The 12,912-nt window shown below is 41.8% G+C and overlaps 1 protein-coding gene across 4 annotated transcripts in view; it reads right to left on the reverse strand.

Annotated features, from left to right (window-relative positions):
* SEMA5B (semaphorin 5B) overlaps positions 1-12,912 on the reverse strand; it is a 276,934-nt gene that overhangs the window by 130,522 nt on the left and 133,500 nt on the right. For all 4 annotated transcript variants that reach the window (XM_076342971.1, XM_076342972.1, XM_076342974.1 and 1 more), the window contains exon 4: positions 6,511-6,716. In XM_076342971.1, coding sequence (XP_076199086.1) covers positions 6,511-6,664 — 154 coding nt within the window. In that variant the 5' untranslated portion in view covers positions 6,665-6,716. The remainder of the gene's footprint in view (positions 1-6,510; positions 6,717-12,912) is intronic.

Below are 12,912 nucleotides of genomic sequence, written 5' to 3' on the forward strand. Positions count from 1 at the left end.
GGTTTTCCATTTACAGACTTGATGTTTCAGTGCTGTGCACTTTGACTGGGGCCTAGCTCAGCACATAAGCATATGCTTGGTTTCAAGTACACAATCCCATTGACTTCAAGGTAAGTACACATTAAGTGCTTGACTGAGCTGAGCCTGTTCGTGGTTTTCCAGGGTGAACCCCACATGATTAAACAAGAATATTTCTTATGAGATTGCTAGTACTAAAGTGAACTTTATCAAAGCATAATGACATCCTTGTATGGAAGGTTTTAGGAGAACGTGATACATTAACACTCATCAGAAGCAGATGTGCTAAATAAATGAGGTCTGCCATACCACTGGCTCACAAACTTATTCAGGTAGGGAACTATGCTAAGTAAACTTTAAAATTGCGAATGAGGTCTCCGTAAGGCATGTCTTTATTTGCACTGAACCACAGAAAAAGAAGAAAAGCACTTTGCTTTGCTTTCCACCCTGTTTCCTTTCTCTGAGGTGCTGTCTGAGATCTGAAAAGAGGCAGCCCACTTCTACGTCCTAGATCCAACCACCGTGCCAAAGGACGGACCACGTACATGCCGCTGTTAGCTGCTGCTGTTAGCCCCAGTTACACCAGCAGTACCTCTGGAAAATATAAATAAGCTACTCTGCTGCTGACCAGAGTTTTCCATGGCTTTGGTCCATGCATATTACACTGGTGACCTTCTGAGCACCTGTTCCTACACATTGTGAGCCCACCTCACTCAGTCCTGCTGTTGAGCATGCCCTCCTCTCATCATCACCACCACTCATGGTCAGAGGCTGCTCCTTCACTTGAGCTATCGTACCTCTTTAAAGTTTTACCTTCCCTCACTCCAATATGTAAGAGTTAGTTACTCAATCACTTTGCTTCCTGAAGCTTCACCACGAAGTTTTCCTTTTCTCTCCTGCTTGTCATGATTCACTCTAAAGCATCTTGTGAATGAAGGGCATTCTTCCAAGACCCGTTTTCTTCTTGAGGCCCCAAGGAACAGAACACTGAATAATTTTTTCAATCAAATCTCACTGTGATTATTCATGAAGTGCCTTGGACACCATTAATGGGGAAGTGTCAAAGAACTAGCATCATTATTGTTATAATTATTATTATGGAATGAAAAATATATTGAGAGCTGCTGGGTGTAATTTTCAGAAGTTTTGCCTGAGAGCAAATTATTTCCCTAACCACTGGATATTTATGGCTTTATTAGTCATAATTTTCAAACAAATTCTAAATCAACCCTAAAGAAGAAAATATCAGCTTCGTTTGCCACAGTTCCATTTTTCAAGATTAAAAAGAAAATTGCCACAAGGCTTGCTTTATGGAAACAAAGTCTATACTGAAATGCACTGAAGGTCAAATATTCTGTAACACCCACAGGATGGCACCAGTTTCTGGTCAATACTCCATCATTAGTTAATGTCTGGACTCTCTGTATGGAGATTCAATGGCAGCAAGGCTATGAGCTAGAAGACAACTCTCCCATAATGTATTTTGCCTTCCCTTTGATGTTTAGCCAGATATACCTCTTATACTTCACCCCACAATCTTCATCCTTCATTAACTAAAATTTTGGTTTGGATTGTCAGAATCTCACTTGCTCAAGAAAAGTGTAAATCTTTATCAGAATTTCCTAAGGGGCTTTCCTAGCTGGCTTTTGGAGTTGATGGATGCTAATGTGCTTTTTTCCCACCAATATACAGTAAAGGCAATAATGTATCAGTGACCAATTCAACAATAGTGGGGGTGTTTGGTAAAACGTCAAGAACCTTCAAAAGAAATAAATCATACCCTATTATCCTTCAGCCCACAAAGTTAAAACAGTTTTTGTTTTCAATACAACAAGCGAACACTTAACTGCTCCCCACAGATTTCAGTGTTTGAAGCTGGCCACATTTCAATAAAATGTTGTTTGAAGAAAGAAAATATTGAGAAAATATATAGCAAGCTACATTCAAGCAACCTGAATCATATTCATCTGGTAGGAAGTAGTAATTACAAACAGTCTGAAGTAAAATCCCAGATTTAAACACTACCAAACTAATTCATTTTGAAAACCTGAGGCAACAGACAGAGCAACTTGTCTGCATCTAGGACAGACTGAGGATTGGACAATGGGTCAAATACTGCACACTGAGAACTCACACCAGCCACGATGATACAGTCTACCCAGCTGAGATTTGCAGTCCTGAGAAGATCTGGGATATAAGCTATTGTTTAACCAAGTCCACCTCTCTCCTGTGTTTCAGCATGGGATCAGCTGAGGTGTTTTTGTGGATGAAGACAGGTTGCAATTATTAAAGCAGGGACAAATGATGTTCTTCCAGCTTACACTAACTGCCATGACCCAGGGGAGAAAGCCCTGGGAGACAGAACAGAGAAGAACCTGGGAAGTCTATCATACTTTTTCCTGAGCATAGTGATTTAACGGATAAAACTAATGAGAAATAAATAATGGTAGAAACTGCAAGTGGAAACCTGTCTACAACTCATTTCCAGTTAAGTTGTGAACATCCAAGTGATTCATATAACACAGATGACTTTGCAAACTTTTAAGCACTTCCTTGGTAGTAAACAAGCTGAAACCAAGCACTCTGCACCCATTACAAACATATATGCATGTCAGTCATGGCTCTGGCTCTCAGAATAACAAATCTTACATAGTATTACTGTGGCAGAAGATGTTTCTGGCTTTCCCAAGGGGCATGTTACAAAGGAGCTCCAAATGTCTGTAATGAATAGCAAAGGTGCTTTATGTCTAAGAAACAGCTATATAACAATGACGGATACTGCTAAGAACCAGGACAGTATGGCAAGGGCATAGCCCACTTGCGAATGCAGGGACCGATCTATTGGTTGTAAGATATATATGGAAAAGACAAGAAAGATGAGCATGACTGACAGAACTAGAAACAGTTTCTCTGGTGTTTCGCTTACCAGAGTGGTCCACAGTGGAGCTGTGCCAGCATGACATACTGTTTAGTGAAACAGGACTTGTACGCATGTGTACATGCATGTATAAATAAAAAAGGATGCACTAGGAATTTACCTGACTTGTTTCACTAATTTCTCAACTCACTGAAAAACAAACAAGCATACAAGATCCTTAATGTGCTACCTGATCACAACCAAATAGGTAATAAGACTCCAGAAACAGGCTCTTGGGAAGTAAAAGATCATTTTCTTATTGATCTAACAAGGTAAATAAAACTTTAACTGGATTTCCTATAAGCACAGAGTAGAACAATCTAATTAAGAAAAGCCCAAACTGGGTACATTATTATTGTTGGTGAACTGTACAATAAGCATCATTTATAAGCCCCAGGGAAATTGGGGCACCATTATGTTAGTTTGGTACTGTGCAAACACACAGGACGGCACTCACAGCACAAATTCCCAACCCGTCCCTCACGATCTCTATGTAGTCTGCCAGGACAAATCATTCAGCCCACAGCCCCTTCCCAGCCCCCATCGCTCCTGGCAGCGCAAGGTTTATCCTAAGCATGAAAAATAAGCACATTTAGGACCAGAATTTAGGTCCCTCAATTTGTCTAGACCATTTTCTCTAGGTCACAAGTAATGGCAGGTGGTTTGGGGAATGGACTCTGTAAGGAAACAGGCATTTCTTCAGGTCCGAACACAGCTAAAGTAAAAGTATTTTGTATATGTAGACTCCTTTCTGCTTAAATGAGTAGGTCATGTACTGTATTCTCTCTTACCCCTCCCATAGCAATACAAAGAGATATGAATTCAAACAGACGGTTGACTACTGTGGATGAGACACAATAAGCAAGAGATGAGGTACAGCAAATACAGAATTCCTCAGGAAATAAGTTAAAAAGTAGACAGAAAAGAGTTTTACTTGGATTCTTCCATGACAAGGATATTATCCAGCCAACTGGATGTTGAGAATATTGTAATCTGGAGGAAAAGTACAATAAAAAGAGAGGCTGAGCACAAGCAAGGTGGGAACTGAAGACTGGAGAACACAAAACATGTTACAGCATCCCATTTGTCTTACGATGGAAAGCATGGCTAGCAAGGTTGTGAAAAAGAAGCTATTCAACCCCTTTGTGACATAAACTGTTTTGTTACTCTTTTCATTCTGGCAGTAAATTAACGCATCCTGTATGACTGAATGGTGTGGGACCTTACTTATTATTACCGCCCATCCACTGAAAATGGCTGGTGTAACATAATCCTCTCCCCTGGCAGCAGGAGCATCAGAAGAGCTGCTGCTGGGGTCAGTCTTCCAGTTGTTGGCTCGGCATTCCCATTGTATAGCAGGTTGTGATCCGTGGGACGATGCAATTGGAGACCCACAGAAAGCCCATGAGCCACACTGTTAAGCGGATACATCGTCAGAGCAATTTGGAACAGCACATAAGATGTAGATTCCCCTCCTTGTCTCCCCTTGCAGCCTAAACCTGCTTGTGCTGGCATCTGAACAGGGTATAGCTTTAAGGTAAATTATATTATGAACTGAGATGTGTTTTTGGAGGTGTGAGCCCTCTTCCATAGAACTTAAATACTACGTGCAGTGGAAATAAGGTGCCTTTAATTTTATTCCTGTGTATTTTCCAGCTGAGCTTTGCAGCAGAAAATACAGGATTAAACTGTATCATGAACAATCACGAGGAAACAGGTGCTGAGAAAAAACAATAACTCTGAATCTAACTTGGGTTTAAGAGACCCAAATGATAATCCAGGTCATTTTCTTGATGTGTCTGCAATTTTCAATCTTTATTTCTTTTGTATAATTGTCAAGTTCTAATTAACTCACACCAGTTTTTGCCCTCCATCATTAAAGAGAGGAAGGGAACAAGAACAGTGAAAGGGGAGGAGACATTATTTTTTTCTGTGAAAAATTCATGCCGGATTAAAACAAAGCAAACTGGCAGGTTATGAGTATGTTTACATAGCCATCACTTCTGCAGAGAAGCACTCATATTGAGTGCCAAAAAATGCCCGCTAATTCCTCAACATCAGGAATTGGGGCTCTAATATTCCCTGCAGAATGATTTATCTCAGTGCTGGATCCTGCAAACACATCCTCTGTAAACTCAAAGTTTGGTGCTCCTGGTTAATAGAAAGAGGGCACACTTCTTCTCTTTTCTGTACCTATAACATCCTCATTATTCTATTATCTATTTAAATATCCAACTGAGTTCCACAACAACGTTTTTAACCACAAGGGTTCCTCCTTTCATTCCTCTACGGTTAAACAGATGGTTAGACTTAATTAACAATTAAAATCAAGGTTTATTTACCTATTCCACTGGAGCAAGGTTAGAGCCAGTACCATATCATGTAGGCTTAAAGATTTTGCTAATTTACTCTAATCCACTTAAACCTTTAAAGCACAGATAATGGAAAACAGACAAGAAATCTCTTACACCTTCCAAATTAAGAGACAAGAGTTTCCTCCTCTGTGAAGAAGAGTAAAGCTCTCTAGAAGAACCCTGAAAGGTCGGCAAGGAAGCCTTTGACTATTTTCTTCCTGCAACCCTATCTCAAAGGTCACAAAACCACAACTAAATTGCCTTTAGCAAGGAACCTAACTAGAGACACATTGCAAGGTACTTAATTGCCTTTAGCAAAGAATGTAACTGGAGATGCATTGCAAAGCCTTAAATGGGAACCAAAATCAATATTTCAACATTTAGAGGAAAGCATTTTTAGCAAGTAGATTCAGCAGCTGATGACACTGGCACACTGAGCTTAACACACTAGTCTGGGGTGAATTCAGAAATAATGGTGGTACCAATATAATGACCTAACTGTTGTGTGGGTAAGTGGACAGATTGGACAGACAGCAACTTAGGAGTACATGTACACTCATGGAAAATCCAACTGGGATAAGGACAAGAGAAATTCCATGTTGCAAAAGAACAGTAAAAAGATTGCCCACACTTGGCAGGATGCTGCAACACAAAGGCCACCTCTCACATTCTTAAGACCTTGTCAAGTTAAATGCCCAGATGAAAGACAGAAAGACTACTAGCAGAGGTGATAAATACGTAACAAAACCAACAATAACAAAAAGCAACAAACAAAAAGGCAGCCACTCCCTGCAATTTAAAACAATTTACTTCTCTTGCATTCAGGTATGTCCAAATTCTCTATCATTTTTCACTTATTGTCTGGATCCATCCAGCCAGGGGAGGTATATAAGCATTACTGAATCCAGTTAGAGAAAAGGAAACTGAAGCAGAGTTTCAGTGTGGCACAAGATTACGGGGAGCCTGTAGCAGAATTAGAAATGGAGATTCTTAGACCAGTAGTCCCAAAACTGCCTGAATTAAGTGACTGCTGTGAAACCTCAGAGTTAAAACACTGTAAAGCATCAAAGGGAATACGATTCATCAGGCCACTTGCACTAGCCTGTGGATTGCAGGTGTAAGGAAAACAGCACAGACTAAACCATCATCCATAACGACACCAGGAAGGACTTCAAAATGGATCATCCTACTGGAACTTGAAACAGGAATAGAAGCTCTTACCTTCAAAAGCAATTGTGGGGTGTTCTTTCCTGACACATTGCTGATGTTCAGCTTCAGAGTATTCAGGTACATTCTGTGATGCTGAGAGATGAAACGCAAGAAGAAAAAGGCTTGGCAATGACAGGGAAATGGCCTTTAATCTTGAAACAACCATGACTGAAGGGCGGCTGCAGATCTAGCTTCCAAGGTAGGCCCAGGGAGGATACCTGAAATACAAATAATTCCTCTTTCAGGAAGATGAATGCTTTCCAAAGTGTGTAACATGGGTAGAGAAGGGTGGAGGTTCCTCTTTCATCCCAACCCCACTTGTGCTAAATACACAAGGTAATATTCCACAAATAGCATCTAAAAAAAATTACCCACTTTACAACTGTATTTGGGCTTCTAACTTCAAAGAGAATGGAAGTGCACAGCTCACTAAATATATATCTCTGTCTACCTTTGGGGTATACGTCCTTATATACGGTAGCTGGTGTGCAATGGCCAGCACTGACAACATGAAATCTGAAATACTCCAGATGTAAATGTGTCCCCCAGTGCCGACACCTCACTCCTCAGTTTCATGACATGTCCATGTTTAAATGTCATCTTACATTCAAGAGATCGCTAAGGAAAGGCCAACATCAGTTATCACCAGAACACATGTGCAATTAATACTGTTCTAATAGGAGATTTATACATTTTACCACTGCTGTTTTAAATGTCTTGAAACAAGGAAAGCCAATTAAAAGGTGTTGCCAGGAAAGTGCTAATTAAGGTAACATAAAAATTAGAAGAGCTTAATGGGGAGATTGGTGAGAAGTGAGTCAATTGCCTGCATTATCATGGGATGCTACAGCTCCCAGTCACAAGAGCTGAGGCACAGCTAAAGAGAAGGAGCACTCACTCTCAGGCTAGGAGAGGGGAAAGTCATGCATTTTCTACCTGAGCAGTTTTTAACAATAGCAGCAGAAAAGATACAGCTCTAAAAACTCCCCTGGGCCTACCAGGCCTGAGGCAGGGGATGGAGGATTAATTAGCCCACGCCACAAGCTCCCCAAGATGCTGCTGCAGCTTAGGAAAATCTGCATTGCCAAATTTAATCTTACTGATGTGCATATGTAACTTTGTTCAATTATTGCAAACACGTGTTTTCAAACAAATGGAGTCTCCTACCCTTAAATCTTATCTAGCGATAAAGCTGATCCCGATTAAATTCACACATAATGAGATTTTCAGTTCCTGTGGGTGTAGTGATTCATAAAGGTAGCGTAACAGTCAACACCTGCAGTGCCCGATACTTCTATATTTTTGTTCAGAGTCTCCAAAACACCTTCAGTGAGCTGAAGTGGCCAGGCTGGTGGCTGGTAACATGAGACACTGATACACAATGACAGTCTCGTGGCATGGAGCAAACTCCAATATAGGGGACAATATTGCAACATCAAGGAGCTGGGAGAAGTTCGTAAAGGTTTTTGGGCATCATAGGAGCAACAAGGCACTACTTACAGCAGCAGTGGGAGACAGCTTGTTTGAAAGATGGATCCTATGTTTTATTCTTATCTGTATTTCTCTGTGATTTTAAACACTGGCATAAAGATGAGTTGCCAGTACATCCATTATGTGTGTCCTCAGCAGCAGCTACATACCATTGATTGAAAATAGTGTTGGCATTCAGGATTGGAGGTAGTTCTAGGGACTTGGTTTCCTAACTAGTGTGAGTGAGAGATTACAGCATTTCACATTTTTTCCAGCCTCATATACATGCAGATTTTATGCAGGGATGTATAAAATCCCCTTCCAGTTCTCCAAAAGAGGTTCTACAGCACTTCACTACGGAGGGTGGGTTTTTTTTTAAACACAGCAAATAACGTGTTAAATTAAAAAATGGGACCAGCAGAAGTAAGAGATGTGAAATCATTCAAAGCTAAGGCCAGCACAGCATTTAGTCATTAGGCACAAGCATGCTGCAGGGCGTACACAACTGGATACTGCGGCATCTCAGATGATGAAGATGTTGTGCAAGTCACACTGTAATGAAAATTATTGATGATGAAGCATCAGATTATATTTTCAGCCATTGGTTTAAATGATCATTTTTTTCAGTACAGATCCAGAAGTAAAACACAGCACAGAGGAGACATGAACCCCAGGGAGACACATGTTATTTAGCTCTTGGATCCACTAAAAGTTCCGGAAGAGGCAAAGCCAAACTTTCCTTAGATACGTGATGGTTGTTGTGGGAAATGCGTAAGAGGCAAAAGGACTTCTTCACTATCAGATATCCTTGCTGGAAACTGGAAGAGAGTCATGGAAATCTCACTTTATGCATGCTCTACTCCTCCCAGTGCAGCCATTACTGGCTAATCCTAGAAATAAGGTACTAAGGTAGACAGACTTTTGGTCTGAGCTAATATGGCCATTTTCATGTACTAAGCATCCAAACAATGATCTCAAGCTAGCTGAAAAAAATTCTTAAATCAAAGACACACAGTAGGGTCCCATGCTCCTCTAAGGCCCTATGTGGTCTAGAATCAGCAGATGAGTAAATTCAAGTTTCACACTCATCAGGGTCATGAAATGATAAAAAGTTGCATACAGGAAAGCTTCATAACATCCCACAGCCTATTCTGTGCCAAAGCAGAGTACATTTACTAGTGTTTTGTCTGGACTAGTTGTAAAATGTGCCAAGTAGCTGGATTTCTGCCACTTCCCCTGGGAGATTTTACCACAGTCCAAGAGACTTCAATGTTCCTTAGAAAGCTGTAACCAGTATTCGGGGTAAAGTTCCATCTTCTTTTTCCTTATAATAATGGTTTCAAACTTGATGTGAAGTGGAAAGTAATATATGACCAGACAAAGATGAAAAAGAAACATTATAAAAAACTTGCATACTTCCCTATGTACCCTATCTCCTACATCCAATTGCATCCATCAAATACGTGGAGCTCTCATGTGCTAGGAAGCTGAACAAAATCAGTGTCATGTGCAGCCCTGAATTGGTGTCTACTGGAGTCAACAGGTAAATGCCAACTTGAACAAGGGCAACAGAAACCAGAGCCCTAGAGCACCAGCTGAACAAGATTCAGACAGTGCATAGCATTGTAAAAGGTTACTCCTTCAACCTGCCCCTTCCCAGGCTACCTTGCTCATTTTTTTCTCAATATTTTAAGAGAGACTCTAACTCAGTAATTGCTATTCTCAGCTGCTGCAACTTTATTTCTGAAAAAAACATACTCCGAATATGAAGCAGTGCCATGTGCAAGAGAAGGTCAATGGTATGCCATGTAAATGGTCATCTCCAGTAGATTTAAAACAAACTCAAGCCTCCAATTTTGCCCAAGCTGCAGATTTTCATTGTGAGGGCTGGAGTATGACCAGTGCTTAGGACCAGTCCTCATCCAGACTGCTAAAACACTGCACATCCTAAGCACAGCCCAGGCTAGCAGTGGTTTGCACTGCTGGAACCTGCCCTAGCATTAAGCCGTTTAGATACAGTTAAATACTATAAAAAGAGCTGTTCTCATTAGATACTCTGCTCAAAATGGCTTAGGGCTCAAGAAATCAAGGTTTCAGTGCAGATGAGAGACAAGAGCTCAAATCCCTGGTTAAACTCAAATCTCAAACAGGACATACCATTTCAATTCTTTATCTGCTCATCTTGATGTATCTTTACCACCTTAGCTATTCCCCCCCTACACACAATGCAGACACATTAAAAAAGGATAAAAATGTCCAATAAGATTATCTGTCCAAGTTTATCTGTCCTGTCCCTCACGAAAGCCTGTCCTCTGCGCTTCTGCACAGCCCCAAAACCCAGTGATGGGGCATCTCTCTCCCTTCTCCTACTCTGCACAGTGAATCCCTCCGGCTCTGTGCCAAAAAAAGGTCAACAAATTCAGGCTCCATTGGATCCGGTGAAATATGCTCAAGACGGGTATTTTGTAGAGCACCACTTCTGCCACCATCCTCTTGTCTCTTAAATCAGGCTCTCTTAGCTCATGGGCCTCCCTGACTGTAGCGGCGGTGGCAGGGGACGCGCGAAGAGCTGCTCCTTCTGGGTAAAGCAGGAGGTCTGCACGGTCAGTGCACCCCCGAAGCGGAGATTTGCAACAGCAGCACCCATGTGAGCACAAACCCACTGCCGCATGCCCATTTCTCACCCAGTCCCTTTCATGGCAGCCCGATAGGGACAGCATATAATTCTGCTTTGCCTTGTGGCTTCACCCCCTCGCACAAGCGCAGCATTCAGGGGATCACCCACAGTCCCTCCCTTACTCATTCTCGGGGCATGAGTCTTTTCCAACTCGCCCTGTATTGTATCATTGTAACTCCATTGATTTCACAGGAACTAATCCTGATTTACAGAGGGTAACTCAGATCAGGCCCCCTTTGACTAAAGCTCCACGTCTAAAAGAAAAATACCTTCAATCAATCTTCAGGGCTTTAAAACAAAGCACAGTTTAAAAATGGCTGTACCAGGAATTCATATCCTGCTTTCCTCTGACTGTAACTATCATTTTGACTTAATAAAACATGACAGTAAAGTTTAAGGATAAAAGAAAATGCTTCATCTTTCATTTTAAAGAAAAGAGACGCCTTTAAAAAAGACTAAAAAAGGAACCTCCTGTAAAAGCATTAATTCTTCTGTTTGGGATCTTTTCTGATTGGCACAGTTACGATTTTATCAGAATGGGATACCAGAGGGAAGAAGAGCAATGGAAAGAGGTGGACATGAAAGTATTCAAAAAAGTACTGGAAGAATAAGGGAAATAAATATAAACATTATAAAGCAAGACAGCTCAGCAATGCGGCTATGACAGGTTGGCACAGGCAGCTCTGCCCTAGAAAACTCCAAGGCCAACAAAACCACAGTCCTTTATTCACGTGCCGCTCCTTGCCCTCCCCTCCCACCCTCACCAGCTGGAATTCATCCCACCGGACTGGCTCCAAGGGCCATTTCACACTATCGAAGAAAAGGCACAACTTCTCCCTCTGCCCCTGGCCACATCCGTACACTCAGCCCTCAGCCATGCCTGCGCTGGGGAGACAGATCTGTGTCACAGCTGAAACATGGCACGCTGCACTTGCATGTCCACACGTCAGATCTCATGTGCACCCTTAGACCAGGCTCCTGCATAACGAGATTTTCTCATTTATTTACTTTTGAGGCAAACATATAAGAATGGTCAAACTACTGTTCAGGTGAGAATATGTGAAGAGATCTCGTTTTGCTTTAATTAAATCACCCTGCAGTCTCCTGAAGAATCGGTGAGCTCACCTCTAATTTCTCAACAGCTTACACACTGCAGCTCTTGTTCTGGCTGGGTTTCACCGTGCTCTTGTGTGCCCACCTTGTTCAGGGCTTCCCATGGCCTCCACTACAACAGCCTCTAAAAGCCTCACACTGAACTCACTCACAACACCCCAGGAAGACAGAACCATATTTTCATGCATGTAATCCAAGGGATTTAAAAAAAAAAACAAAAAACCAAACCCTACAATTCAGCAGCAGGGTGGATCGCAAGAGTGTGCAGCAAAGCAGAAGCTCGAGCTCCATGCTGACTACTGGGGCACTCTCACAGCTCCCGCCTTGCACAGTCTGAAAGGCACCAGTTGCAGTATCCCAGTAGGCTTTATATCAGGAATAAACAAACAAGATCTCACAACACAGGTCACTTTATTGCAACCTTTCTGTTATGTATATAAATAATTCAGGTAACTCTTTGCAAAGGAGAAATCAGTTGAACCTAATACACTGTTAGGTTCATGGCTCGTGAAGCCTGTAGTGGAGCTGAATAGTAATAGTCTATAGTTTGATCTTCTTAGGACTACATCCCATAAAAAATTGACAGTGCACTTTGGGGCATTTTATTTCTAGAGCGCTTTCTGATTGCTGTTCAAACCTACCCAGGACTGGTCAAGGTCCCAAACCAAGCCCACAAAATGCAATGGGATGTTCTCATTCAGATCAGGCAACAGAGACAAAACTCTTAACCACAGCTTGGTACAAAATGAATTGGTTGGTGTCAGTCCACTTCTTTATGGACTGGTGTATGCCCTCAACGAGCCATCATCAGCCACTCCTTGGTTACTTGGCCTCAGCAGCACAGTCAATGGCTGCATGGTCCTGGAAACTGAACTGTTTCCTCACCTCTAGAGGAGGCCCTCCAGAACAGGAACCTATTATAGAAAGCTCCCATTAAATAAAGCTGATTCAACAATAAAAGCCTGTGTAACAGAGCAAAATATACTGTACTCCTGGGTTCCTGCCAAACCCAGTGGGCATAAATAAACACATGCTCTGCTGACACTCAGACCTGCTTTTGAATAGCGCTAACCTGACCACACATCGAGTGCGTCCCCAAGTGCTTCAAGAGGCTCTCCCCAAAGGGCTCTAGATCTTTTTTTTACTGGCTACAC

The sequence above is a fragment of the Aptenodytes patagonicus genome, chromosome 6 (assembly GCF_965638725.1).
Source record: "Aptenodytes patagonicus chromosome 6, bAptPat1.pri.cur, whole genome shotgun sequence".
Classification (NCBI taxonomy): Eukaryota; Metazoa; Chordata; class Aves; order Sphenisciformes; family Spheniscidae; genus Aptenodytes; species Aptenodytes patagonicus.